At 56.3% G+C, this 26047-nt stretch overlaps 13 protein-coding genes across 13 annotated transcripts; 8 read left to right on the forward strand and 5 right to left on the reverse strand.

Moving 5' to 3' along the window:
• The first annotated feature begins 327 nt into the window (after window positions 1–327).
• Window positions 328–2412, forward strand: F5Z01DRAFT_116360 (permease family-domain-containing protein). The gene is made up of 2 exons (XM_046257444.1): window positions 328–601; window positions 660–2412. Exons 1-2 carry the CDS (start codon window positions 506–508, stop codon window positions 2379–2381), a joined length of 1818 nt encoding a protein of 605 aa, XP_046118002.1. The 5' UTR covers window positions 328–505; the 3' UTR covers window positions 2382–2412.
• Window positions 2413–2442: 30 nt separating this feature from the next.
• On the reverse strand, window positions 2443–3774 carry F5Z01DRAFT_636741 (uncharacterized protein; the record flags this gene model as incomplete). Its single annotated transcript, XM_046262231.1, has 1 exon — window positions 2443–3774. The coding sequence occupies one exon, from the start codon at window positions 3772–3774 to the stop codon at window positions 2443–2445; it is 1332 nt and encodes a 443-aa protein (XP_046118003.1).
• A 659-nt stretch (window positions 3775–4433) lies between these two features.
• Window positions 4434–5693, forward strand: F5Z01DRAFT_116362 (uncharacterized protein). The gene is made up of 2 exons (XM_046257445.1): window positions 4434–4802; window positions 4858–5693. Exon 2 carries the CDS (start codon window positions 4893–4895, stop codon window positions 5340–5342), a length of 450 nt encoding a protein of 149 aa, XP_046118004.1. The 5' UTR covers window positions 4434–4802; window positions 4858–4892; the 3' UTR covers window positions 5343–5693.
• Window positions 5694–6261: 568 nt separating this feature from the next.
• On the forward strand, window positions 6262–6613 carry F5Z01DRAFT_674396 (fungal hydrophobin; the record flags this gene model as incomplete). The annotated part of the gene is made up of 2 exons (XM_046265036.1): window positions 6262–6424; window positions 6480–6613. 2 exons carry the CDS (start codon window positions 6262–6264, stop codon window positions 6611–6613), a joined length of 297 nt encoding a protein of 98 aa, XP_046118005.1.
• A 518-nt stretch (window positions 6614–7131) lies between these two features.
• F5Z01DRAFT_681607 (uncharacterized protein) lies at window positions 7132–8411 on the forward strand (the record flags this gene model as incomplete). The annotated part of the gene is made up of 4 exons (XM_046265706.1): window positions 7132–7646; window positions 7701–7778; window positions 7831–8328; window positions 8381–8411. The coding sequence occupies 4 exons, from the start codon at window positions 7132–7134 to the stop codon at window positions 8409–8411; spliced, it is 1122 nt and encodes a 373-aa protein (XP_046118006.1).
• A 527-nt stretch (window positions 8412–8938) lies between these two features.
• F5Z01DRAFT_743419 (transcriptional activator xlnR) lies at window positions 8939–11581 on the forward strand (the record flags this gene model as incomplete). Its single annotated transcript, XM_046266897.1, has 5 exons — window positions 8939–9089; window positions 9261–10118; window positions 10173–10538; window positions 10592–11376; window positions 11438–11581. 5 exons carry the CDS (start codon window positions 8939–8941, stop codon window positions 11579–11581), a joined length of 2304 nt encoding a protein of 767 aa, XP_046118007.1.
• A 592-nt stretch (window positions 11582–12173) lies between these two features.
• F5Z01DRAFT_687587 (uncharacterized protein) lies at window positions 12174–13594 on the forward strand (the record flags this gene model as incomplete). The annotated part of the gene is made up of 2 exons (XM_046266018.1): window positions 12174–12337; window positions 12400–13594. 2 exons carry the CDS (start codon window positions 12174–12176, stop codon window positions 13511–13513), a joined length of 1278 nt encoding a protein of 425 aa, XP_046118008.1. The 3' UTR covers window positions 13514–13594.
• Window positions 13595–14999, reverse strand: F5Z01DRAFT_116688 (starch binding domain-containing protein). The gene is made up of 2 exons (XM_046257448.1): window positions 14784–14999; window positions 13595–14720 (listed from the first exon to the last, which is right to left on the reverse strand). The coding sequence occupies exons 1-2, from the start codon at window positions 14883–14885 to the stop codon at window positions 13677–13679; spliced, it is 1146 nt and encodes a 381-aa protein (XP_046118009.1). The 5' UTR covers window positions 14886–14999; the 3' UTR covers window positions 13595–13676.
• Window positions 15000–15642: 643 nt separating this feature from the next.
• On the reverse strand, window positions 15643–16901 carry F5Z01DRAFT_655931 (helix-loop-helix DNA-binding domain-containing protein). Its single transcript, XM_046263543.1, has one exon. It carries the CDS (start codon window positions 16660–16662, stop codon window positions 16018–16020), a length of 645 nt encoding a protein of 214 aa, XP_046118010.1. The 5' UTR covers window positions 16663–16901; the 3' UTR covers window positions 15643–16017.
• Window positions 16902–17330: 429 nt separating this feature from the next.
• F5Z01DRAFT_655936 (pantothenate transporter liz1) lies at window positions 17331–19385 on the reverse strand. The gene is made up of 7 exons (XM_046263544.1): window positions 19256–19385; window positions 19128–19205; window positions 18910–19066; window positions 18792–18852; window positions 18593–18741; window positions 18174–18543; window positions 17331–18118 (listed from the first exon to the last, which is right to left on the reverse strand). Exons 3-7 carry the CDS (start codon window positions 19025–19027, stop codon window positions 17461–17463), a joined length of 1356 nt encoding a protein of 451 aa, XP_046118011.1. The 5' UTR covers window positions 19028–19066; window positions 19128–19205; window positions 19256–19385; the 3' UTR covers window positions 17331–17460.
• Window positions 19386–20139: 754 nt separating this feature from the next.
• On the forward strand, window positions 20140–21283 carry F5Z01DRAFT_681611 (2OG-Fe(II) oxygenase; the record flags this gene model as incomplete). The annotated part of the gene is made up of 5 exons (XM_046265707.1): window positions 20140–20215; window positions 20264–20391; window positions 20429–20546; window positions 20600–21045; window positions 21092–21283. The coding sequence occupies 5 exons, from the start codon at window positions 20140–20142 to the stop codon at window positions 21281–21283; spliced, it is 960 nt and encodes a 319-aa protein (XP_046118012.1).
• A 538-nt stretch (window positions 21284–21821) lies between these two features.
• Window positions 21822–22929, reverse strand: F5Z01DRAFT_622826 (WD domain-containing protein; the record flags this gene model as incomplete). Its single annotated transcript, XM_046261287.1, has 2 exons — window positions 21822–22614; window positions 22667–22929. 2 exons carry the CDS (start codon window positions 22927–22929, stop codon window positions 21822–21824), a joined length of 1056 nt encoding a protein of 351 aa, XP_046118013.1.
• Window positions 22930–23311: 382 nt separating this feature from the next.
• F5Z01DRAFT_655939 (WD40-repeat-containing domain protein) lies at window positions 23312–26043 on the forward strand. Its single transcript, XM_046263545.1, has 2 exons — window positions 23312–23649; window positions 23703–26043. The coding sequence occupies exons 1-2, from the start codon at window positions 23596–23598 to the stop codon at window positions 25974–25976; spliced, it is 2328 nt and encodes a 775-aa protein (XP_046118014.1). The 5' UTR covers window positions 23312–23595; the 3' UTR covers window positions 25977–26043.
• Window positions 26044–26047: the final 4 nt, after the last annotated feature.

Below are 26047 nucleotides of genomic sequence, written 5' to 3' on the forward strand. Positions count from 1 at the left end.
CACGCGATAACGGGAAACGCGACGGGCATTACAGGGTGGTTGCTGCGAGATGGCTGATAGACGCTCTCTTGAGGAGCGGTTGGCAGCGCACCGCGGCGACATGAAATGTACATAAACCAGACCGCGCGCACCCTCACGAGTCCATCCATCCTGCTGGTGCGCCTGCTGCAGAATAGTGATTGCTCTTGCCTACCTTACTGAACTAGGTACTCACTGGCCGATTCGCGTCTTCATTTCACTGTCCGGCCCTTATCAGCAACACCCGGAAGGGGGCACCCGAAGTGGAAAGAACCATCAATCGCTGCGCCCGTCGCGCCTCCCGCCTCGCTGGGACCCCGAGTGAACCGCCGGCCCACAAAACGACCAATTCTTTCACTCGCCGCCTCGCCTCGCCTCTACCAAACTTGAAATTCGCCATCCTTAAAAACTCATCCTCTCGCTGCGCCTGAGGGACAAGACATTCTCGTCCTCGCTGACGCTCACCCCCCGATCATCGACAGTCACAATGGCGGCACGCATGCGAGAGTGGTCGGCAAGCGTCAATAGCGCGGTGGCCAAGAGCCGTGTTGGGTACTGGTTCCAGCTCGATGGCTCAGGTCATGTAAGTCTACCATGAGAGACATCTGAGGCTCGACATGTGTCGCTGACAGCCCGCGCAGCGTCGCGAGCGCAAGGGCTCCTACTTTCTGACCGAGCTGCGCGCCGGCGTGGCCACCTTTTTTGCCATGGCGTACATCATCGCCGTCAACGCCTCCATCGTCGCGGACTCGGGTGGCACCTGTGTCTGCAACGGCACCGCCAGTGACCCCATGTGCGATGCCGACGAGGCCTTCCTGCTGTGCAAGCAGGCCATCCGGCGCGATGCTGTGACAGCGACGGCCGCCATCTCGGCGCTCGCCACCTTCTGCATGGGCCTCTTCGCCAACATGCCCGTCGGCGTCGCGCCTGGTATGGGCCTCAACGCCTACTTCACCTACACCGTCGTCGGGCGCCACGGCACCGGGCCCGTGCCCTACCGGGTTGCGCTCACGGCCATCTTCATCGAGGGCTGGATCTTCTTTGCGCTCGCCATCTTTGGTATGCGCCAGTGGCTCGCGCGCGCCATCCCAGCCTCCATCAAGATCGCCACCGGTGTCGGCATCGGGCTGTTCCTCACCATCATCGGTCTGACCTACGGTGAGGGTCTGGGTCTCATCGTCGGCGCCCAGTCCACACCCGTGGAGCTCGCTGGCTGCTCGCCCGAGAACATGCTCGAGGACGGCACCTGCCCCTCCTGGGACAAGATGCGCTACCCGGGCATGTGGATTGGCATCTTCTGCGGTGGCATCTTCACGGTGCTCCTCATGATGTACCGCGTCAAGGGTGCGATTCTCGTGGGTATCCTGCTGGTCAGCATCATCTCGTGGCCGCGCGGCACGCCCGTCACGTACTTTCCCTACACGGCGCAGGGCAACGACTCGTTTGACTTTTTCAAAAAGGTCGTCACGTTCCACCCGATTGAGAACATTCTCAACGTCCAGGAGTGGAACATTGGCGAGTACGGGGGTCAGTTTGGCCTGGCGCTCATCACCTTCCTCTACGTCGACATCCTCGACTGCACGGGTACCCTGTACGGTGTGACCCGCTTCGCCGGCCTCATCGACCCGCGCACCCAGGACTTTGAGGGCTCCTCCGTCGCCTACATGGTTGATGCCATCAGCATCTCTATCGGGTCCATCCTCGGTGTCCCCCCCGTCACCGCCTTCGTCGAGTCGGGCGCGGGTATCTCCGAGGGCGGCAAGACTGGTCTGGTGTCTGTCTCGGCCGGCCTCCTCTTCTTCATCTCCGTCTTCTTCGCACCCATCTTTGCCTCGATCCCGCCGTACGCGACTGGCTCGGTGCTCATCCTCGTCGGCTCCATGATGGCCACCGCCGTCGTCGACATCAACTGGAAGTACCTGGGCGACGCGGTCCCCGCCTTCCTGGCCATTTCCATCATGCCCTTCACCTACTCCATTGCCGACGGCCTGATTGCCGGTGTCATGAGCTACATCATCCTCAACACCATTGTCTGGCTCATCAAGCTCGCCACCGGTGGCCGCATCAAGCCACCCAACTACGAGGAGAAGGAGCCCTGGTCGTGGCGCATCCCCGGCGGCTTCTTCCCCGGCTGGCTGACACGTCTCGTGTCGGGCAAGAAGGACTTTTGGAGGGAGCACGACAGCGATCTCGAGAACACGGAGCCCCCGCTGGGCAAGATGGACGAGCGACAGATGAGCGACGAGCACGTTCCGTCGGGTGAGATTCGCCCTGCCGGGGGTGAGTATGGCCTGGCGGACGAGAAGACGGCGCAGCCGGAGACGGTGACGGCGAGCAACGAAAAGGGGGCGCGCAACGAGTAGGGTGGAGGGGTTCTGATGCCATTTCTGTTGTAAACATAGTAGCAGGAGTATATACATGCGTTTACATGCCCGCACCCGGGTGTTCTACCTCCTCCACCTCGTCAATGGGGGGGAAGAGTACAAGAGTGGAAGCATAGTCCCGAACCAGATCGTCCATGACGTCCCGTCTCACTCGAAAGCCGTCGAGCCTCGCCTCGGCGCTCGGTTGCTTACTACGGTCGAAGCGTTGGCGAAGCTCCCTCATCGACATGCCCTGGCCTTGCTCCATGACGGACCGGGCAAGGGGGTTCTCGAGCCGGTCCGAGTCCCAGAAGACGTAGCCTAGCAGCCTCATCGGCAGCCAGCGAATGTCGTCCTCGCGGATCTGCATGTAGATGGTAGTCACGTCCGGGGCGTATTGTAGGTAGCCCAGGTTCGGCAGCGAGGGGTCGTCACCGCTGAAGTCTCGGGAGATGGGTGGATGTGGGATTTCTTCTGCTCCACGGTAGAGGGCATCGGCCAGTAATTCCCGCGTGCCGGGCCCGTGGCTCCGTATCAGGTCGAGTCTCTCGGTGCTGGTGGTAGCATGGAAAACACTGTTCATGAAGGCAAGACCGGATGCGGCAATGTATCCCAGATTGTGGGGGGAGTCCTTCCGCGCTTCCGTGGAGAAGAGCGTCATCTCTCTCATGTCGAGCTCATCATAGTATAATACCTGCTGAGCGTCGCCAACCGGGGGCTCTCGACATGCGTTGGCGAGAAAGCGGGTCACCAGCTGGCTTTCAAGGTCATCAACGATCGTGCCTAGATGGTAGACAAAGTACTGATGTATACAGACGATCTCCTCCATCTCCCAGGGCTCTAAGCGTTTGATGAAGCGTTCGAATTGCTCGCGAGCGGAGGACCGCGATTGGAGGGCGTTCCCGGGCTCTGCTGGGAATACTCGGCAGTACAGCTCGTACCGGTAGAAGCCGCGCTCGAGCCTTGTAAGCTCGGTGCTGGAAAGTTGTTGACCGCCGTCGGTTGCAGGACCTGACAGCTGGGCGCACGTCTGATCCGCATATCGTCGAATGTGACGGCAGACATGGGCGTGGAGCGTGGCCAACGCTCTGGCCTTGCCGGGAGCTAACAGGGCGTCTTCAGAGGGTTCTGAGCCGCTGCTGAAGTAGCGATCGAGGACGTTCCACGGAGGTTTGAAGTTGACACTGGGAACACTGATCGTGGCGACGGCGTGTCGCAGTGACTGGGGGTGGATGCGCCGTCGCGTGACAGTGAGCAGGACACGCTCCGAGGCGGTCTCGAAAATACGCAAGGCAGCCGGCGAGGCGCTGATGACGGAGTAGAGATCTGCCGTTGACTCGAGCAACTCCAAGATGCGCATCAACAGCTCTGGAGGAAGAGTGTCGACGGCCATCGTCCGCGGCTGGAGGATGAGAGCTGAAGTTTTGAGCAGCGATAGGTGCCACTCCCCCCACCGAAGCAGCGTAGTTATGCAGGTACAGCTACATGTACCTTGGGATGCCTCTGGGATGCTCATGACTATAGAGGTAGTGTACAACCCGCCTCGGGTTCTCATCTGCCATCTGGGTTCTGGTATACATGTCCTGTGAGAACACATTTAATTAATATCGGCACTGTTCTAATGGCCTCTCGCTCTTTCGACACTCCCACTCTGGTTCAGGAGAGAGCCTCACCCTGCCTACGGCGTGCGCTGGCTGCACTGCTCTTTATCTTCACCCTTCATATGGTTACGGCGGGCAATGTGGATGCAGCCGACATCATCGCCTGCAGCGTGAGCTGTGCCACTGTGGCCGTGGTATGTGCCGCCCTGAGACTATACTCGCGGCGGGCGCTGGGAAAGAGGCTCGAGGTGGACGACTGGTTGTTCATCGTCGCAATGGCCTCCTTCCTATCGTTCGCCGTGGTCTTTGGGGTCAAGGCCACGTTCTCGACTGAACCTCGGGCTGGAAACACTCGGATGCTCGGACTGGTACGTTTGAGAGCAGATTCCTGACGCATAAGTAGCTACTGACGTGCGAAGCTTTCCATCGTGGAGGCGAACCGGTATTTGGGGACCATGTTCATGGTCAAGCTCAGCATTCTTGCCACGTACAATCTGATCGTGTCGTCACGGAACTTTCGCCGGTGCTTTTACCTGCCGGGCTGTTCACCTTGCTGTGGTTCATAGCCGTGCTCATCGTCACGAATATCCAGTGCAAGCCGCTGTGCAAGCCGCTGTGCAAGCCGCTGTGCAAGCTCTGGGGCGAGGACCCGGAGGGCGGATGGGTGTATAGCCCAGAAAACCTTCCATCTGGCGATGACGGGTGCAAACATTGTGGGAACCCTGGCAATGCTGGGTCTGGCACTGCCCATTGTGCTTCGGCAGAATCTCTCCGATCGGAAGAATAGGCTAGTCATGGTCGCCTTTGGCTTCGGAGGCATGTGAGTGGATGAGCAAGCAGATGACTACGTCGAGCACAAACTGACAAGTCAACAGCACCTGCGCCATTGGCATCATCCGATTCGAACACCATGAGCCAACCGATCCGGTCCACGGATGGTGCCATGCTGTTCATCTTCAGCGTCCTCTCAACAGCCGAACTCGCACTTGGCCTCCTCTGCGCCTCGCTGCCGGCCTATGTCTACTTCTTCCCCGGTTTCGACAGGCCGTCCACGCATGGCGTCAAGCTGAATATCAGTACTGGCGCTGGCATCCGGCATCTACGCCCGCCACGACATCACGCCGACATTAGCGTCAAGATCACGGGGGGCAGGACGCGCGGGCCACGCAGGAGCGGCATCGTCGTGATGGACGAGGTCGGTATGACGAGGCATGAGAACGTCAATGGCGCGTGGAGGAGGAGGGTGCTGAACGATGACGAGGACGACGAGAAGGCATTGATGCCAAGCAGGCACGGTGTAGGAGGTGTGATGAAGGAGAGTGACGTCCCAGGGCGGGCGGGCGGCGGCAAATATTGCTGATATCAATGTGAACTTGATTCGGTATTTGCTACTGATCTGGTTCCATCTGGCCAGGGGTACGCAGACGTGAGCCGCGATGGACTGGCAGCATGATGCGATTGGAGTGTCTTCAAGTCGGCCCTACGTCAACGAGCCAGCAGATCTGTGTTGTCGTCCTCTGGAACTTGCAACACTGGAGCATCGGCCGGACATTTTCATCTTACAGACTTTAGTGGCTTGTCCACCGGCAGGTTTCCCCCCTGGGCCGTGACGATATTGCCACGAGCTAAGCTCCACTGCTCCCATCGATCGACCACGTCCTCCAAAGGGACCCTGGCTTGACTTCAGCCATGAGGTCAATTGGCGACGTTGATTGGTGGCTGCCGGGCGACAAGCCGGTTTCGAGGATATAGTCCGGGGGGAGAGGCGTTATATCCCCCCCGGTCCATGTCTGTGGCCCCATGTATATCACGGCAATTGAACCGGGTCTCCGCACTGCAGTTGACGGGTGCGCCACGGTTTGCCGTTGTCACTTTTCTTAGAAAATTCAGGGCTCGAAAGGGTAATGAACGGCAGCTTTTCAGCTGGCCTGAGCTGAATAGATTGAATTTCGCGGCAGTCTGGTATTAGTCTGCTGGGTGTGTTATGCATGAGGCGGCAGGCCGACGCAGGGGCAATGGATACACTTGGCTGGACCCTGGCAGTCGTGATGACTTCATGTCATGAGGCAACAATGTTTGGAATGGCTGGCTCCAACTGGGCATGGCAACGTTGTGATCCAAGCGTGGCGTTTCCGAGTGCAATATGGGAAGTCCAAAGGGTATAAAGAGGCCAACGACTTCCACTTAGACGAGTGCTTTCGGTATCAACATCAAGTCCTTCATCAAATACACAGCTTCTTCACAAATCTTCTCAACAACTCAACCGCCTCACAGCCACCATGCAGTTCTTCACCGTCCTCTTCTTCGCCGCCACTGCCCTTGCGGCACCAGGCGCCCCCGTTGAAGAGCGCCAGACCTACGTGGCCTGCTCTGGCGTGTACGGCAGTGCCCAGTGCTGCGCGACGGACGTCCTTGGTGTTGCCGACCTCGACTGCGGCCAGCGTACGTCTTACTGATAGAACCCCTTTCTCGTGGTGGTTGACTAACATGGAGGCAGCTCCCGAGACTGTTGGCTCGGCTGACGAGTTCTCTGCCGTGTGCTCTGCCATCGGCCAGAGGGCCCGCTGCTGCGTTCTGCCCATCCTTGACCAGGGCATCCTGTGCAACACGCCCGCGGGTGTCGACGAGTAAAGTTATGGCCAGATGTATGATAGGATGATGGTTCAGGGTAAACATGTCGAAGGGAGGTGATAGTTCAGCTCCAGTACTTCAAGCAACAATACACCAGATTTACTTGACTTGTATTTTCCTTCTTTGATAATTCTGAAAACTACGTTGATCTTTACATTATCAGGCATCTCAGTAACATCAGAGGAGGAGGATGTGCATTGTCAACATGAACATGAAGGTATGCACGATTTGGTAACTCATGACCAACAAAATGTGGCCTAGCGACTCCCGAAGCACCTTGATTATAGCAATGTGCTTCACAATCACTCGATTTCACTGACTGCTAAGAATTGTCGGCCGGCTCCGACGCCAAAATCAGGGTCCTTTTGCGGCCCCGCAGTCACGAGCCGAGAATGGAAGGTCTGCACTTTGCACGACACGGTTTTCTTCCAAGTTCTTTTTTTCTTCTCTCAACCTTCTAGCCTTTCCTTCTTCCACTCATCAAACTCATGCCCTCCGACAAAATGGCGTCCGACGACATGAACCTCCCCATCATCGACTTGGACCTCTTCCTGTCGCAGCCCGCGACGTCCGACGCCGTGCGCGCCGAGTGCAAGCGTGCGGCCGAGGCCCTCATCACCTACGGCGCCTGCATCCTCCACGACTCACGCGTGCACGCCTCGCACAATGACACCTTTCTCGATCTTCTGGAGGACTACTTTGCCCAGCCCGAGGAGGCCCTGCGCAAGGACGAGAGGCCCGAGCTCAGCTACCAGATTGGCGTCACCCTCGACAACACGGAGAAGCCAAAGTGCGCCGTCGACGAGCCGTGTCTGGACGTCATCAAACGACTCGCGCCTGACCAGCGACCACTGGATATCTCGGGCCACTCGCCTGATCCCAAGTGTCGCTTCTTCTGGCGGATGGGCGATGCGCCACCGTACGAGTCCAAGTTCCCGGGGTTAAACGCGCCCAATGTCACGCCTGAGGCTGCGCACATTAAGGATCGCTGGGCACCGACGATGGATCAATGGGGCAGCGCCATGAAGGACGCGTAGGTTCTGATGTTGAGAAAAGGGAGTGACTATGGCTGACGGAAGCGGAACAGCGTGTCCAAGCTCGCGGAAATGACAGCGTTGGGTCTGGGCCTCGAGCAAGACGCATTCTCGTCGGCCGGTGCCTACGGGTGAGTCTCATTGCGCTGCCTTTCCAATCCATGGCCCTGCTAATTCAGACAGCCCCCACTTGCTCGCGCCCACCTCGTCCGACCTCACCAAGTACGGCGCCAAGGACACCATCCTGGCCGGCTTCCACACGGACCTCAACTTCCTCACCATCCACGGTCGCTCGCGCTACCCGGGCCTGAACATCTGGGCGCGCAACACGGGCGCGCGCATCCCCGTCAAGATCCCGCCGGGCAACCACCTCCTCGTGCAGGCGGGCAAGCAGATTGAGTACATCACCGGTGGTCTGATCAAGGCGGGCTACCACGAGGTGGTGGTGAACGACGCGACGCTGCAGGTCATGGAGAGGAGGAAGCGTGAGCTCCCCGACAGGCCGCTTGTGCGCATCTCGAGCACGCTGTTCTGGCATCTCAACTCGGATCACGACCTGGCGCCTATCCCCGAGCTGCAGCAGAAGGCCAGGGAGGTGAGGGCGGATCAGTTCAACCTCGGCAGAGATGAGGGCGAGGAGATGGAGTACCCGCCCACAAAGGTCGGGGCGCAAGTACAAGAGTAAGTCTTCCTTCTTCTATGGTGTCCAGATGAGATGGCTAACCGTACGCAGCGAGCTGAAGCACATTGCGCTCATGACTTGATGTTGGGATAGGCTAGATCATGTCGATAGGGGGAGAGGTGAATTGTCGTTGTACTTGTGAGACACTGTAGAGTGATTACATTCGATCATGGACGACATTGGTGAAGATCAAGAGAGTAGGACAATATGGCACAACTCAAATGCGTGTGGGAGGCTGCTCGAGATTCTGTCACTCCATGGCTATCCTATTGAGCATCCAATGAAGATACGATCGATGACACTGAAATGACTGAACGTCGTCCATCATTGAGCTTAAAGTACGTACGCCCTGCTCCATAGCGTCCCCGCATCAGCCTCGCTGTGTCCACGAGCTTATTCAAGGCTTTCCCCGTGGGGAAGCGCTCAGATACATAGGACATTCGGGGCTCACGTGGCTTGACAGTCTCCACAGACTGAACATTATTTAGCCGACGGTTGGGTCGGGTAAATGAGGCCTCCTCTTCCCCAGCTTCACCATCACCTTCACCGTTATTGTAGAGAATTGTTAAAGACAAAGAGAACCGTCGTTTGTTTCACCCGCCAGAGACAATGGCTGCTTCTCCCCCTGTGACCCCACAGGTCCCCCAAACCGCGGACACCACGACGGCCGCGCACCGCAGAGCGCGCAAGAGGACGCGTAGAGCGTGCGACAAGTGCAACACGTCGCGCACACGCTGTGACGGCGATCATCCTTGGTATGGTTGAGAGATGCAGGACGCCTCGCCAGCCGGTTCTGTACATGTGCTGATGCTCTGATTGCAGCGGTCGATGCCAGGGTGTGTGTGAACCAACCAATGTCCTGCCTAGGCTTGTGATCTGTGGCATACCATTGAATGAAGTGCCTTCAATTACTGATGGTATGTGCGTATAGAATATGGATACAACTGCAACTACAATCGTCAAGCGAAGAAGCGCGGTCGAGTACCGCTGAAAGCCAAGAAGGACGCCTCCAACTCGACACCCTCGGATGGCTCAGCTGACGAGGACCATGATCACAGAAATGAAAGTCATACTGAGAATGAGCTGGTGAATCCTGCCTCTGCTGCTCCCGTAGCCCAGCACACACCCGCACCACTCGCGCAGGCAGCGCCATCTGCGAGGCTCACATATGCCTCCCCCCGAGTCGAAGATCCCCAGGCCTTCCCGGTGGACAACCACTCCAATAGCGGGAGCCGACATCGATCAGATCTGTCCGGTGGATTTCCGCAAAGGATGGAAAACTGCCGTCTCCACGGCAGTTCCAATGGCTCATTCCATGGCTCCCCATCCGCGGCCACCCCTTTCTTCATGGCCACCCCATCACTCAGCTTTGGGCTTCCACCGCGCCGAGACTTTGAACGTCCGTCATCCCACGGTGGTGGTGGCCAAGTCGGCGAGCTTCGGTATCGATGCCTCGAGCCGCTGCTGCCCTACATGGGCAACAACTTCCCCGTCTCAGTCGCCTGCGATCTGTTCGACGTGTACCTGCTCGACCCAGGCGCATCCCTGTTCCGCTTCTCCTCACCGTTTATACTCACACGCATCTTCCGCAAAAAGTCTCTTCTGGGACCGAATCCTCGACCGACATCGGCTGCCCTGCTCGCCACGATTCTGTGGTGTTGTGCGCAGACTGCTGATATTTCCGTGCTCCTTGTGCCTGGTGCACGCTCGAGACTCACCAACGCGCTCTACGAGCTGGCGACCTATCTCATCTCGAGGCGTGATCCAGATCGCTGGAGACGTATACACGGTACTTGAAACAGAGTCCATCAGACTAGGCTCGATCACTGACAACATTCTGCAGGCGGCCTCCAAATTGAGTATGACCGTGAACAGGCCGACATCTTCCCCGAGACAACGGGCGAGCCAGCCGGCACCATTGACGACGTCCTCACCTTTATCCTCCTGTGCATCGGCGTCTCGGCTGGTGACTTCAAGTCCGACTGTCTCAAGTGGTGGAGCAAGGCGAAACGACTGGCCCTGGCATTACGCCTGGATCGACAAGACGCTCCGGGCGACTACGCGCACACGGCCGCCTTCTCTGTCGCTGATGTCGAGCAGCAGGAGGAGCGGCGTCGCGTGTTCTGGCTGTTGTATGCCATAGACAGACATCTCGCCCTTTCGTACAACAGGGGGATCCACATTCCCGATGCCATCTGCGATGTTTTTGGTAGGTCTACCTTACATCTTCCCAAGTGGCTGTGGACTGATGTACACGGACAGCTCCTCTTCCTGACCGCGTCTGGGAAGACTTTGAAGACATGAACGCCCTGCCACCGCGCACAATCGGTCCGCCAGTGACCATCACCGGGACCGGCTTCTTTGAGTACTTTCTCCCGCTCATGGTGATCCTCGGGGACATTATCGAAGTGCACCACGGGCAGTTCCACCCGCGCCTCGGCAGTCTGGACAAGAAGTACGCCGAAGGGGCCATTGCCGAACTCATCGCCGGCTGCGAGGCCAGTCTCGACCGCCTCGCGCGCAGGGCGGGCATCAACGGGGTCTCGCAGACACCAATGCGCATCAGCAACATCCTCGCCGGCCCGCAGGACATGACGCCCCTTGCTGAGGTACCACCTCCACTACCACCACCACCGCGACAGACGCAGTACGAGCAGACGCGCAACAGTGACCAGCTTGATGTCAAACTCGTCATTGCGTACTGCACTTTTCTTCTGCATGTTCTGCACGTCCTCTTCTACGGGAAATGGGATGCGATCAGCATGCTGGACAATGAGGATGACTGGATCACCTCGCCGCGCTTCGTAGAGTGCGCATCCCATGCGATCGAGGCGTCGGATGCTGTGGCTGATATCCTCAAGCTGGACCCGGAGTTGAACTTTATGCCGTATCTCTTTGGGATCTATTTACTGCACGGGAGCTTTATACTGCTGCTGTTTGCGGATCGCATGCCGCAGCTGGGACAGAACCAGAGCGTGGAGCATGCCTGTGAGACGATTATTAGAGCGCACGAGGTCTGCGTGGTGACCTTGAGTACCGAATTTCAGGTGAGTCTGTCTCTGCGTGACTTGGGAAGAGTGGACGTTGGGGCTGACGATGATGTTGTAGCGTAACTTTCGGAGAGTGCTGAGGTCGACCTTGTACAATGTGAGAGGGAGCACACACGAGAGTCGCGAGGAGCACCGGCTGGCGCGGCGACAGGTGCTGTCTTTGTATCGATGGACGAGGGGAGCCAAAGGACTGGGCATTTAGAAGGGCCTCTGTCCACACTGGTCCTGGTTCTAGAGCTTGACAGTCGATGAAGCCAGACCAGGCAAGGAGAACATGTGAGCTTAGAACAACCAAGAACTGCGTGGTTCGCTGGTGAGAGACTCGACTAAGCTTTATGGAAAACCTCTATGACAGAGTTTAGAAACACCATGGACGCCAGCCAACACTGCCCCCTGTGTGCGGCTGGACGTGGCTCGGCCCTTGGCAATCTCATGATGCAGCAACCGCATAACCGCATCTTCTCGATTGGCCACAAGCAGGGGTCTTCCACCCACTCAAGCATAGACTCTTGGCGCGACTCTGGCTCTCGCTTATTGGGGTGATTCCTTGGGGGCCAGGCGCATTCGTTCCGCCCACCTGAATCGGAATTAAGTATAATGAAGCGCCTGGCTGCAGTCTGCGAGCCAGCATGTGTCGAGCCCGTGAATCGAAATTCGAAATTGCCCGAGAACGAGAAGCGGCTGCATTCTTGTCCTTTCCTTTCCTCCCTCTCCCCTAATCAATCGTCCTACCTCTTCTTCCACGTTACCTGCGCCGTTCCTGACGTCGCATGTGACCTCTTGGGCGATTCACCATGAGCTCATCCTACATCACCTTTGTGAGCGTGGGCCTCTCCGCGGTCATCGCCATTCCCATCGCGGTGACGGGCATCCTCACCTGCCTCAAGGCCCGAAGAGGCGGCGATCCAGCACGAAGGGGCTTCACATGGCTCAAGCTGGCCTATTCGTTCATTTTCACGTATGTTCCCCCCCGGCCTGCCTCGCGCTGCTAGCCACGCGCCATACTGATCCGCCGCTTAGTGGCTATGTCTTCTCCATCGTGGCCGATCTCATCAACGGCCTGATGTACTATGGCGTCGCGTCCAACCAGCCCCACGTCACGAACGCGCTGATCGTCACGGGAAGCGTTATAGCCTGGCTCGGCGAGGTCTGCGTGATTCTGACGTGCACCGAGCTCGGCTGCGGCTTCACGTACGCTCTCCGACTGGAGCGCACGCCATCGCATAAGATCTGGCGCCTCTACGGTGTTGTCAGCGGGGCCATCCTCGCCATCCTCGCCATCGTCTCGGGCGCGTACAATGGCTGGGCCTATGCGCAGTACCTCGACTCGGTATACTACAGCTCGGCCTACGAGGCTGTCGAGCGGTCGAACAAGCTGAGCGCGGCACTGTCTGTCCTCGCCTTCTTTGTCTCGGCCGGTCTCATCGTGCAGGCCTCGCTGGTGAGAAGGAAGTACCTGTCGAACATGCCCGCTGCGAATGTGAGTCATGGATGGACAAGTGGGATGTACACCTACGCAGCGCATGCTAACTTGTGTGCTTTCCAGAGCGTCACCCTATATCTAGTGGCAACCATCCTCTTCGTCGTGCCCCGTAGGCTCTGGGCGATGGTCACCAACTTGGTGTATGTGACCCGAGGCTTCACGGAACTGAACGAGCCCACTGTCGGCGTCACAACTTGGCTCGTTATCAGCGGGATTCCCCAGCTCATTCTCCTCATCCTGTTATTCGTCGTGGGACTCCGAAAAAGTGATGGACTTTGGACGACGATGCAGCCTTGGATGCACCACACCGCACCCAACATGGCCAGTATGCCACCAACAACCCAGCAGCAGCCGCAAACGTACTACGGCACGCCTGCCGACGGAAACGCGTACATGCCCACGCAGATGGGACAGAGCTATGCGGTCCCTGGACAGCAGGACTACGCTCAGCACTACGGATACTACACCTCCCCAGCTGGGCAGTGGCAGCAGCCGCAGGAAGCGCCAGGTGCACCCGTGCAAGCGCCGAGCGAGGTCCCGGCAGAGCCGTCACGTACAATGTACAGTCAGTCAGGCAGCTCGCATGCCCCCCACATCCAGCAGGATCAGCATGCACAGGTTCAGTCGAGCGTGGCGTACGAGAAGCCTTGATCGGGAGGAGCTGGAAAAGGGCGTTTTGCACGTGAATAATTGGCTTGAGCAGTTTGTAAGAGATACCCATGAGAATTCATAACTATTTCGGCGCGAAATGAGCCTCTCTTACTCTCGACAGTGTGAGCCCGTGACATCGAACCGCCAGACAGGAAAGACCCCGTTACTTCCACGAAGACTCAATCGTGTACACCTTTGAGCAGTCCGAAGGAACGGTGTACGATCGATTCGGGTCACTTTCCCAGGTGACCGCCCCTGACGCGGAGACCTTGATGAACTTGTACGAAAACTGCGTTCCGGGTGTGAAACCAGTCGTCAGAGTCCATAGTGGCTTCGCATTTGTGTACTGCGAGGCCGACAGAGCGAGAGCCTTGCTCGTGTCCCAGCCGCCCAAGGCAGCGTCCGAGCCAACGACCTTGATCGTCTCTCCAAACGCGGTCTGGACCTGGTGGTTAAAGGCGACACTGACCTTGCTTCCCGCGGGGCATGGTGGTGTGGTAGGGTCGGTAGGGCTAGGGTCGGTAGGGTCGGTCGGGGTGCTGCCGCCGTCTTCGTCGACGATGGCAATGTCGGCGCAGGTGAGGTAGATCTGGCCGGTCTGGAAGGAGTTCCACCGCAGGGAGAGGAGAGTGTGGTTGGACACGTACTCTGGTATCTTGACCTTTTTTGTGACGGTGTAGCCACCCGCGATGGATGTATAGCAAGAGTTGAGGGGCGCACCGTCCACACCCTGGCATCCGCGTCTGTTGTCGGCCTGGAAGGCATTGCAGGTGAACCAATCGTTGCGCCAACATGGCTGACCAGGGGAGCAGTCCGGGTTGTATCCGCAGCTCTGGCCAGATACGTCGGTGCACTTGAGAAGACCCTCCTCGAAGCAGTCTTCCGCAGCTTGTTTCTCGGCCTGCGTCGGCGTGTAGTTAGGGTCCAGCAGTTTGTCGACAAGGTCCTGATCTTGGCAGATGCGCCAGCTAAACATGCCACCGTGGTCCCCATTGTTGTCAACGCACCACTCCACGTCGACGACTTGACCGGGCGAATACGTAGTGACCGGTGCTCCGCCCCAGTTGGCACCCGGCTTGTTATAGTCGATGTTGACGCGGGCATTGAAGCCACAGGGGCCGCTTCGACCAACCGGTGCCACGTCGAGATCCGGCCAGGCAGACACAGGCTCGAGGATAGTGCACTCGGGGCACGAGTCTAGGTTGGCCTATGTGGGAGTGCACGTGTAAGCTGGCGATGGACAAAGACATATCTATGGTGTATCACTCACCTCGGCACCAAGCCGAGTTCGGCTGGCGGGGATGGACATGTATCCATGCCCGAGTACCTGCAAGGCAGATCCAAGAATCGCAGCGGCAATAGTGGACTTCATGTTGAGCAATGGATGAGTTCCTTGGAGCTTTGTCTCTATCAGAGTAGAGTAAACCCGGACTTGGAAGCCTCTTTATACATCGACTCTCAAGATGTCCTCGACAAGAAAGACCCCTGACTTTTCGGTGTCTTCTCGGCCTGGTCAGCCAGTCTATTGGCATAGTGCAGTACCGACAAGACTCTTGGCCTGCGCCTAGTTGGGAAGTTGGGACTCGGGATGAGCCTCTCACTAGGAATTTAATCCCGCCTCTCCAGGTAGGTTTTCTGAATCAGGGGGTTTCTCTACTAGTAGCGGAGACTTTCTACTCTCCGCCAGTCCCGTTAGACCAATATCAAGTCGCGAAAATCCAGGTGCCCTGTTGGAAACGTGCTTGGTCTCCGAATGTACCACCGAGGCGCGCAACCATTCGCAGCGCCTACTTAGATGAGCCATTGCGCATGTGACGTGAGCGGATGCAAGTGCACCTCTCGATAGGGTTTTAGGCTTGCACAAACCCCGCGATGATGGAGATGACGGAAGCAAGAACCCTTGTCGTGCCGCTGGAGAAGTTGAGAAAGCGTCTCACTAAGAATGGGGCCCCGGACTTTGTCCCCGCAAAATTGCCTACTTAGACTAGGACAGAGCGGTAGTCAATACCGCTCTTCAAGGCCTGAATAGGTTGTAGGACTTGTCCATGACTCCGCGTACAAGTGGATGATCGCATAGCCTCGGCCATTCGCTGCGTGTCACGATGGCCCCGAGCGGTTGCCGGCGGCATTCTCCAACGACTTGCTGATTTGCCCTTCTCTTTTGCGTGTTGCCGGCTGCACCGTGGTTTGATCTTTGAATACCTTCATGTTGACAGTATGTACATCAGTGACATCTGCTGCAACGATAATGGCCTACAACTTCCGCCGACCCCGAGGAGCGTTGTGTTCACTCTTGTACTCGAGGGACTCGAATGCGAGGTTCTTCCCTGGGAATGAGGGATAACAACTAATAACAAGATATTCTACCTCAAGGACACGCTTCCAATGGATATAACGACCGACAGCCTCCCAGCACAACAAAAGCAATGCGCAGTTGACTCCAAGCCTTAGCCTCGCGTCCCGGAAGAAATCTCAGGCTCGCAGTTCCTCCCCGTATGTCCCTTTCATGACCATTCGTCACACTGGCTCCATCCATCATCATCTGCCCCCTGGACGTTGAGTAACCTCCTCATATACATGTTGTCCCGTGCCAGCCGGGCCTGCACTCCTTCAAGGTACGCAATGTACTCCGCAGCCTTGGTCAAGATGGTGGCTTTATTGAGCCTTTGCGGGGAGACACTGCCGTTGTGACTGCCACGCTCAGGGCTGTTATGGGCGGCGCGAAGATCGGGCACTGCGTCGCGGAGCTCGGCAATCTTCTCGTTCAGGTTGGTTCGATAGCGCTTTTCAATCATGTTGTGTGCCTTGTTCCGGGGATGCGGCGTGGTCTTCATGGGGGTCACTGGAGTTGATTCCTGCGAAGCATAGCCGGGTAGACCATCGCCTGCGCCAGACTGTGGGAAGGCCACGGGTTCGTGACGGTAGCTTTCAACCGGATAGGACTGGACAGCATCTTGAGTCAAGCCACTGAGGGGCTGCAACAGCGGGAGCGGCAGTTGGCTGAAATCCATGTTCTGGAAGAGAGGTACGCCTATATGGCTGTCCTTTTCACGAGGGAAAGCCGTAGGCGCGCAGGGCGTGTGGTGCAAGCAGCTGTCGTACACGGCAACAGGCATCTTTTTGACTGGAAGTTGGAAGCTGGTTTGCATAAATATGTTTGAACTGATACCCTCCACCAAGGCCGAGGACTACTGCCTGGCTTTTGAGGTCTGGCTCGTCTCCGCGAGCTGACGTTCTCGCTGGCATGCGCACCAAGGCAGCCTCCCGCGAGTCCCGCAATGTGAGACAGCCCACCACCACATGTTCTGCTCATGTCGGTGATTAGATGCGGTCCAGGATACTTGCGCGGACTCTGATATAAAACAGCACTTGCAAGCAGACGTTTCTTACCATCTTGCCCGCGAGACTCGCCCTAGAGACCCGCCAGAAACAAAACGTGCAGCAGCATGAACGAATGGGCTCTTCAAGTGTGTGTCATGAACGACATCTGACTTGCGTTGAAAGTGAAGCATGTGACGCTAGAAGAATACTTTATTCTATACACTTGATTATATGCGAGGTCACAAGTGAGACTGGATGCCAGGAGGCACTCTTATACCGAAGAGGGGTGAAGCTGCTAGTCACCTGGCCCTTGACTGTTGGGCTCATGCCAATGAAATCATCTTTCTGGAACTTTGGGCAATCTGTTGAGAACCTACTTGCTGTATGTAAATAACAATCTGTTCGTGAGTCCAGTACCCAGACTCTCCTGTTCTCGTTTGTTAAACTTACGAGGGGCATGAGCGCCTGACCACCAAATGCACGATCCAAACTCAAAGATGCTGCGGGGGATTAGATGTAATAACAAGAAAAAATGTGTTACTGTCATCTAGCAAAGTTTTATCTTCGGGTATACATATTGTGTGTGCTCAGACCCGGCCTCAAGGGTCTCGAGGGTTGAACTGAATTCAAATGGCCCGGACAACAGTCGTCTTGAAGACCGACTTGCCCTCTGCGACCTGTCCTTCGCTATCACTGCCTCCAATCCTCCCCTCAGCCTGCTCATGGGATGGAATCAGCCTCTCCACATCGGAGCGCTGCGCCCTCCACCTTTCCATGTAGTACGTGCCAAACATGAGGATAGACCACATGCTGAACTCAAACACCACAGCAGCTGGATACCCGTTTGGAAATCTTGGCGCTTGCTTCTGCGGAAATGTAAATAGAGGCACCCAGATCTGCGTGCAGAACCCAAAAGTCATCATGGAAGAAATGATAAGACCTCGTTCACCGTAGTTCTCCTTGAGGGTGGAGCTCACCCACGAGTACAAAATGAGAGACGACATGCCCGAGAAACCACCGAGATAGAAGGCGAGAAACTTCATGCCGTCAGGAACATTCCAGACGGCGAGCGTGATAATGGCGAAAAGGACCAATAATAATTGAGACGTCCAGAGGCCCCGGAGACTCAGACAGCCCGCGAGCGTGGTCCCAAGCCACGATGACAAGGCGCGAAGGAGGTCGATGAAAGTCGGCAGGATGTTGATCAGCTCGAATGAGTACTTCTCGGTGGCGCGTAGCCACAGGGCCATGTAGCCAGTCCAATAATGGGCCTGTACAAGCATCCTGTTGGACTTTGTCAGTGTCCCGACCAGTAACCCAGCTTCTCATGTACACTTACACGTAGCAAGGTACGCAGATCCACCACATGGGCCGTTTCAAGCTATACTTGAATGTCTTCCAGGTAATGCCTTCCTTTTCGACCGTCGGAATCCTCCGAAAGGCCAGTGCGTGATCCTCCTCCTTGAGATACCATCGTTTAGGCGACGTGGGCAGCCCTGGCCAGAAGCCGAACCCCAAGATTGTGATGGGCAGGGTGATGCAGCCCTGCACAAGGAAGAGCCACCGCCATCCAGCGCGGCCACCCACGCCGTTGAGACTGCGATAGATGGCGGCTTGCAGATATCCCGAGAACATGGACCCTACAGAGTTGCCCATGAACCAGACGCCAGCACGCTTGAAGAGTTCCTCGTTTTTGAACCATGAGCCCACTGCAGGAATCAGCATGCTCGGTCTTTGGCAGACGCGGACGCGACTTACGGATAAGATGTGTGCCTCCAAATAAACCAGCTTCAAGAAGACCCGTGATGACCCGAAGAAGGTACAAGTGCCAGTTCTTGGTCACTGTAGACTGGCAAAAAGCCACGACGGCCCAGGCAATTTGGACAGTAGGGATCAGATAAGGGGCACTGCAACACGGTCAGTGCAAGCGACATGTCCTGGAAATAATGCAACTGACATCTTCGCCTTTGTCTGGAGTGTCATCATGGGAATCTGTCCAAGGACGTAGGCTGTGTTGTCTGCGCCCTTGTCAACCTGATGCTCTTTTGTTCTGCAGTGGCTATCACATCACCTACAGGCCACCTCATAGTAGTTGCGTTCATTGCCAAAAGCCTGGAGATCCTCTCTCATACCCGAAGCAAAGGCATTTGTCACATTTTGCTGGCCGAGAAACTTTGACAGGTCAGGAAACATCGGATCCGGACAGGTTGGTGGCACGTATACGACAGAAGACTGCGACAGTGTCAGTTGTAAGTTCAGAGGCGAAGCAGAGTTGGTCAGGCTGCCAACGTACAGCTCAGACAGCCAAACACAAGAATGGCGAGATCAAGTTTCCTGAGCAATTTGCGCTCCTCGAGGGGGTAGTGGGAGGCTGTTGCGTGTCAGTCGCATGTCGGGCTATACAAGAACACACTGACGTACGGTACCAGTCGAAGACTGACACGACCACTGCTCCGGCCTTCGTTCTCTTAAGAGACGAAGAGATTCCCATGTTGCCTGTATGATAAACCAGAGTCGGTTCGAGAGTTTCTAGGCAATGACACAAATGACACAACCTTAGGGAGCAACATATGCTCGCATACAAGCTTTATATCAACAGGTCCAACCGTCGGGCTGAACTGCTCACCACAGAACTCCAAACACATACCGCTTATCGGCGTGCTTTGGTACCCGCACATGTGGACACGAACCTCGTCCACGCAATCAATGCGCGCATGACGAGTTTCTTAAGTATTGTATATTCATAAGTGACCAGTCGCTCCAGTCTCCACGTTTTGGGACCAGATAGCCCCCCTTCGAAGAAAAGTCAACGAATAGATCATCATCGGGACTCGCCTGACGATGCACATGTATCTTCCCGGTGATCAGATATGTTCTGGCCCCACAGGATGTTGTCGTGGATAATCAGCTATTTGGAGTAGGATTGCATGGTTGCGTGATCGCTTTCTATATGGCGACATTTGAGTAGACGAGGTGGTCCAATTAGGCAGTCGGGAAATAGCTCAAGGGGTCACATCCTTAAGCTATCCATACCGCTGATTTATTTGAACACAAATCCAACTATTGATCAAGGCGGGGAATTCATGTGAGATGCCTTGGCAGATATGGTGTGCTCGGGGAGTCCGTGTCTGCAACCAGTCAATGCCAGATGTAGGACGATCGACGAGAGACCGAGAGGTGCGAACAAGAAGAAGCAGAAAAATACCAACTATGTATGCCCTTGGATCCCACAAGTATTATCACCAGGGCTTTTTTGTCTTAGACGCCGTCGAGTCCAGCTCAGCATCCAGTCCTTGGCCGCCATCATGCCCTCCGCCACACCCCAACTCTACCAGTACGATCACGTCCCAGAGACCAAGGAAAACCTAGACTTGACTGAACGTAAGTTATCGATCAATCAGTTCACAGCCCATGTTCTGACCGTTGTAGTTCCGACCATTGACCTGTCGAAATACGGCACCCCTGAGGGCAACAAAGAGCTTGCCTCCACCCTACTCGACGCAATCCGCACCAAGGGATTCTTTTATGTGACAAACTTCGGCATCCCTCAAGAAGATGTCGACCGCCAATTCTCGCTCGGCCAAAAGTTTAGAGGAGAAGCTCAAGTATGAGCCGGACCTAGAAAACGGCGACTACAATGGCTACCGCCCCGCCGGGCGCCGGCTGCTGAGTGGCGGTGTACAGGACAAGAGTGAGGTCTGGAACATGGCGAGTATGTTAGTTCCCATGATACCAAGGTTCTTCAGCTCATGGGCATCTCTGCAGCAAACGACGGTCACATCACCCAACCTCTCCCGGAACTTCTGGACAGCAACAAGGCTGAGATCGAGGACTTTGCCAAATCCCTCCATGACAAGGTTCTCGATCCCCTCAATCACTTGATTGCCTTGGCACTTGAGCTTCCCGAGGACTTCTTCGTCAACCTGCACCGTTGGGATACGCACGACGAGTCCCACCTGCGCCACATGAAGTATTCCAAGTTCAACGAGGAGGAGATCGCCAAACTCGACGACGGGCTCTGGTCACAAGGCCACACTGACTTGCGAACCATCACTCTCCTGTTCAGACAACCTGTTGCGGCTTTGCAGATCAAAGACCATGAGACCGGACAATGGAAGTGGGCCAAGCCCCTTGATGGCAGCCTGACCGTCAACACCTGCGATGCCTTGAGCTTCTTGACCGGAGGCTACATTAAGTCCACGATCCACAGAGTAAGTTCGTTGTATCTTGGAAGAAAGCGACCCGCTGACCACGCAGGTGTCGCTCCCACCCCAAGACCAGCGCCATGTCGACCGCCTGGGTCTTCTCTACTTCTCACGCCCACAGAATGACCTGCAGCTGAGCACTGTCAACTCGCCGGTGCTAAAGCGAGAAGGCTTCACGCAGAATGATTTTGAAGCTGGGGGTCACAGGGTGCCTACCATGGGCGAATTCACAAAGCTCAAGTAAATTTGGCAGCAGCGCAAGGGTATCTCCTACAAGGACAATGCAGGACAGGAGATAGTTCCTGGGTTCACCGGCCAAATCTTTACTTGAGAGGGCTATGTACCACCAACTTGACAATAAGGCTATGCGTGCCTCAAATCTGCAATCGAAAAATCAGTGGTGATAACATTGTCATTGAGCCTTTCTGCATCTAACATGACTGCTTCTGCCATTCTGTGGCATCCCCAGTATTGCTTCGAATGCATGCGATGTTTGCGTGATTGCTAGGTTGTGTGCATGAGCAATGGATAACTGTTGGAAATCTCGTTTCATAGGTGGCCGTCCCTCCCCTCTCGGCCAGCAGTGCTATGTCAGCCTCCCTTCAGCAAATGGGCGAGGCCTTCACGAGACGAGCCTTTCCAAGCTGAAGACTCTCCATCCGATTGGTCACCACCTTTAGAGGCGTCTCTTCTGTGGGAGCATCGTCGTCTGAGCCTTGCCAACTGGGCGGCGTGAAGCACTGACTCGACTGAACCGTGCTGGAACCTTGCTCCACGTCTCGCTATTCCGCAGGCTTCTCGGCAGTTCCAGGAGCAGCTCCTCCTCTCCAGAGGCCATAGTAACCATCGCAGTTCTTCCACAGCTTGATTGTACCATCTTCGGAGCCGGTCGCGTACAATTTGCTATCGGGGGAAAACGCAATGGACCAGATCGGACCGTGGTGGCCTTTGTGGGTGTCAATCTCAACTTCGTCATCGTAGCGAATCACCTTGGCCCATGTTCCAGGTTCCTCGCCGACGACGAATTTGCGTCCCTTGACATCCAGGGCCACACTCGCAATCGAGTAAGGCAGTGTGATCCGCTTCAATTCTTCCCTGGCATCGTGACCGCCCCAGAAGTAGACGGTTTTGCCGGCCGCGACGGCTAGCACAGGCTTGCCCCCGCCAATGTCGCTTGGGGATGCACTGTCGGGAGAGACTGACACAAACTCGCAGGACTTGATTTCGCCGTCGAGGACTTCTTGATGAATACAAGTGCGGGTAGGAAGATCAAGCCAGCGCAGAGTCTTATCCGAGGCAGTAACAATCACGTTAGGATCATGTGTCCAGCAGATGAACTTGATGCTTGCTTTATGCACTCCCTCGGCAATCTCGAACCCAGTCGACGCAGGAATCGTCCCGGATTCGCCTGCTGGGTTGTTGGCCAGCTCGGTCAAGTCGAATATGCGAAGCTTCTTCTCCATGCCACCAGTCGCAACGAGGTCGGAGTTATCCGGGGGGTAGGCCACAGCGCGTACAATGTGGTCATGCTGGATGGTGTGAAGGAGCTCGCCAGTGTGGGTGTCCCAAATCTTTCTGGATTACTGTCAGTATGGTACCACCTGCGCCAGGTGCATGAACGACTCACGCCGTAAAGTCCGCCGAAGCTGTCGCAGCGTTTGTCGCGTCAGGACTTAGACGGGCCTGCCAGACAGCGCCTTTATGGCCAATGAATGTTCCAATCCAGTCGCCCGTGACGCCGTCTCGCAACATCGGGTTGCCATCTTTGCACGCCGAGATCAAGTAGTAGGTTTCTTCCTTCTCAAGATAGGAGAAGCTGATGTGTGGTACAGGCCTAGAGTGGCCGTGACACGTCAAGGGGACATATTGTCGTGGCGTTTCGGCGGCCATTGTGTCGTGTACTCGCAGGCTCTGTAGTGTTGAAGTGACAGTGTTTGCTTTTCGCAGGAGAGGGCTGCAATGCGCGACGCGACCAGCCTCAGCACCTCAGAATGCGACAGTGATCGTGGGGATCCTTCGGCAAGGCAGTGTGGCGCAGACAAAAGAGATTCGTAACGGTCGTCACAGTCGTCAAAGTCGTCAGAGAGAAACGCAGGAAGGGAATTTCGAGGAGGTTCGCAAAAAGGTCGCAGGACCCCTATCTCAAGCCTTCCTCGAGTAGGGTCAGGTCGAGGATGTTTCAAGTGGATGCAGGTGGACTGGACTCGCTTGCCATAAGTGCTGTAGGCAGCGTTGGTGGGGCAGGAGCGAACCTGAGCCACGCCTGAGGGGAACTGTGGCGCGACCTTGCGCCAGCCACACTTGAAGCTTCAACGGGCTTCCATCGTCATCTCTCCACCATGTCGCCTGCCTGCACTCGGATACCTCCAACGTGTTCCATGCATTTGTCAGTCCACCCTCCAACAACTCGCGGTTCTTTTGTCCATTTTGGTTATTGATAGATTCCCAATTTTCTCGCTGCCATCCTCACCTTGTGTTGTGAACAGCCTCCGAAGATATCGAGACCTCGAAGATCCGACCCCACTACGAGAGCGAGATCGCGGTTCACTAGTAGATATGGCTGAAGGTGACTTTAAGCTATCGGCTCAGCTCGTGGGCCACGAGGCTGATGTATGTCTCTGCGTCAGCTCCAGTCCGCCTCAGTCTGTCTAACAAGTCTATAGGTGCGCGCCGTCTGCTTTCCCACCGACAACCTTGTCCTCTCAGCATCTCGCGACTGTAGTGTCCGCGCCTGGAGGCGAAGCGCCGACAACAAGAACTCGTTTGACGGAACACTCGTCAGCCGTGGCAGCGAATATGTCAATTCTCTCACATTCTTCCCTCCGAACCAAGAATACCCCGACGGACTGGTGGTCTCAGGTGGTAAAGATACAATCATCGAAGTCAAGGCGCCCACCAAGCAGAGCAGCGACAATGCCGAGCGCCTCTTGATTGGACACGCAAATAACGTGTGTGCCCTGGACGTGTCCCCGGACGGAAAATACATCGTGTCTGGCGGCTGGGATGGCCAGGGTCGAGTCTGGAACCCATCCAAATGGGAGACCGAGGTTACGCTCGGTGATCACGAAGGGGTATCCGTTTGGAGTGTCATTGCCTTGGACGCAAAGACGGTGGCCACAGGGTGCGCAGATAAGAGCATTCGGATATTTGATCTGAGCAGAGTCTCGGCGGGAGAAGCGATGCCCAAATTTACGATACAGACTCCAGATGTGGTTCGCGCTCTCTGCCGTGTCCCCAAGAACCACCCCAGTGGTGCAGACATTGCTAGTGCCAGCAATGACGGTATCATACGCTTGTGGAAGCTCAATGGGCAGCAGGTCGCTGAACTGGCAGGGCACGAAAGCTTCATCTACTCGCTCGCGGCCTTGCCCTCGGGCGAAATTGCCAGTTCGGGTGAGGACCGCACCGTGAGGATCTGGAGAGGTTCAGACTGCGTTCAGACGATTACGCACCCGGCCATATCGGTGTGGACAGTGGCCGTCAACGCAGAGACGGGCGACATTGTGACCGGCGCAAGCGATGGTGTCGCCCGTATTTTCACGAGGCGCGCCGACAATGTAGCCGATGAGCAGACTTTGCGGGAGTTTGAAGACTCCGTCAAGGGATCCGCCATTCCCCAGCAACAGGTGGGCGGCGTTAACAAGGAGAAGCTTCCGGGTCCCGAATTTCTCACCACCAAGTCCGGAACCAAGGATGGTCAGGTGCAGATGATCAAAGAGGACAACGGCAACGTCACAGCGCACACGTGGTCCGTCAGCCAACAGCAATGGGTCAATGTCGGCACTGTGGTCGATGCGGTGGGAAGCACTGGCAAGAAGGTGGAGTACAAAGGCGAATCGTACGACTACGTCTTTGATGTCGACATTGAGGATGGGAAACCACCTTTGAAACTACCTTACAACCTCTCTGAGAACCCATACGATCGAGCAACGAAGTTCCTGGGCGAAAACGAGCTACCACTCTCATATTTGGACAATGTAGCGAACTTCATCACGCAAAACACTCAGGGCGCCTCGCTGGGATCGTCAGAACCGAGCGGGGGCTCAGACCCTTATGGAACAGAGTCGCGTTACCGACCCGGGCAGGATGCTCCAAGTCAAAAAGCCAAGCTTATTCCGCAAGCCGAGTTCTTGAGCATCACTGCCGCCAAGTACGAAGCGATCTTTAACAAAATCGCTTCTGTCAACAAGAACATGGTGTCGTGTGGCCGGAAAGACGCAGCACTCAATCCGACTGAGCAGCAGACTCTACAAGCTTTGCAGGAAGCACTGGCAGCATCAAAGCCCCCGCCTCCACAGTCGACCGATCTCATTGTTCGCGTCGTGACTGAGTGGCCCTACACGGACCGACTGGCCGGCCTCGACGCCCTGCGCTGCATGGCCAAATATCGCATCGTTGCGCAGTACTCCACCGCAGAGTATCCCTCCTTGATCCATCTGGCCATTGCGGCCTCGCTGCCGGCCGAGGAAACGCCCAATGAGAATGCCGTGATGATGGCGGCTCGCACGATTGCCAACATCTTCGCTACAGCGGACGGACGCAGTGCAGCTAGCAGCCATACTGATGCCGCACTGGCCTTCTTGGAGCGGGTGACGGGAGTTCAAGGGGCCGAGGCTATCGGCAAGCACAACCGCAATGTTCTCATCGCTCTGTCGACAGTGGCCCTCAACTTTGCAGTTCTCGTGGCGCGTGAGAATCTATTGACGCCTCAGCAGCGACGCCGGCTGTTTGTCATCTTTGGCGCCGTCATTGCTGATCAGACAGACTCCGAGGTTCTCTATCGGACACTGGTTGGCCTGGGCACGCTGCTCATGACGTCGCCGGAGTTGGCTACAGGGTCAGATGTCAAGAAATGGGTGCAAGGTGCTTCGGACAGGGGTAGCGAAGACAGGGTCAAGCAGGTCGCGGCAGATGTTGCCAAGGTCATACGGGCATAAACGGGAAGGGGTAGAGAAAACGTTACTACACATGGTAACACATCCGATCACGATCCCAAGCTGCACTTGTC

The sequence above is a fragment of the Emericellopsis atlantica genome (genome assembly GCF_019669845.1).
Source record: "Emericellopsis atlantica unplaced genomic scaffold F5Z01scaffold_14, whole genome shotgun sequence".
NCBI classification, from domain to species: Eukaryota; Fungi; Ascomycota; class Sordariomycetes; order Hypocreales; family Bionectriaceae; genus Emericellopsis; species Emericellopsis atlantica.

Coding starts and splice junctions, on each gene's coding strand:
- F5Z01DRAFT_655939 (XM_046263545.1), top strand. CDS start 23,596: ATGGCTGAAGGTGACTTTAAGCTATCGGCTCAGCTCGTGGGCCACGAG. Junction 23,650..23,702: donor TCGTGGGCCACGAGGCTGAT/GTATGTCTCTGC, acceptor ACAAGTCTATAG/GTGCGCGCCGTCTGCTTTCC.
- F5Z01DRAFT_655931 (XM_046263543.1), bottom strand. CDS start 16,662: ATGCAAACCAGCTTCCAACTTCCAGTCAAAAAGATGCCTGTTGCCGTG.
- F5Z01DRAFT_116360 (XM_046257444.1), top strand. CDS start 506: ATGGCGGCACGCATGCGAGAGTGGTCGGCAAGCGTCAATAGCGCGGTG. Junction 602..659: donor AGCTCGATGGCTCAGGTCAT/GTAAGTCTACCA, acceptor CAGCCCGCGCAG/CGTCGCGAGCGCAAGGGCTC.
- F5Z01DRAFT_655936 (XM_046263544.1), bottom strand. CDS start 19,027: ATGTTTCCTGACCTGTCAAAGTTTCTCGGCCAGCAAAATGTGACAAAT. Junction 18,544..18,592: donor TGGAGGCACACATCTTATCC/GTAAGTCGCGTC, acceptor TGATTCCTGCAG/TGGGCTCATGGTTCAAAAAC. Junction 18,119..18,173: donor ATCTGCGTACCTTGCTACGT/GTAAGTGTACAT, acceptor AAAGTCCAACAG/GATGCTTGTACAGGCCCATT.
- F5Z01DRAFT_116688 (XM_046257448.1), bottom strand. CDS start 14,885: ATGAAGTCCACTATTGCCGCTGCGATTCTTGGATCTGCCTTGCAGGTA. Junction 14,721..14,783: donor GAACTCGGCTTGGTGCCGAG/GTGAGTGATACA, acceptor ACTCCCACATAG/GCCAACCTAGACTCGTGCCC.
- F5Z01DRAFT_116362 (XM_046257445.1), top strand. CDS start 4,893: ATGAGCCAACCGATCCGGTCCACGGATGGTGCCATGCTGTTCATCTTC.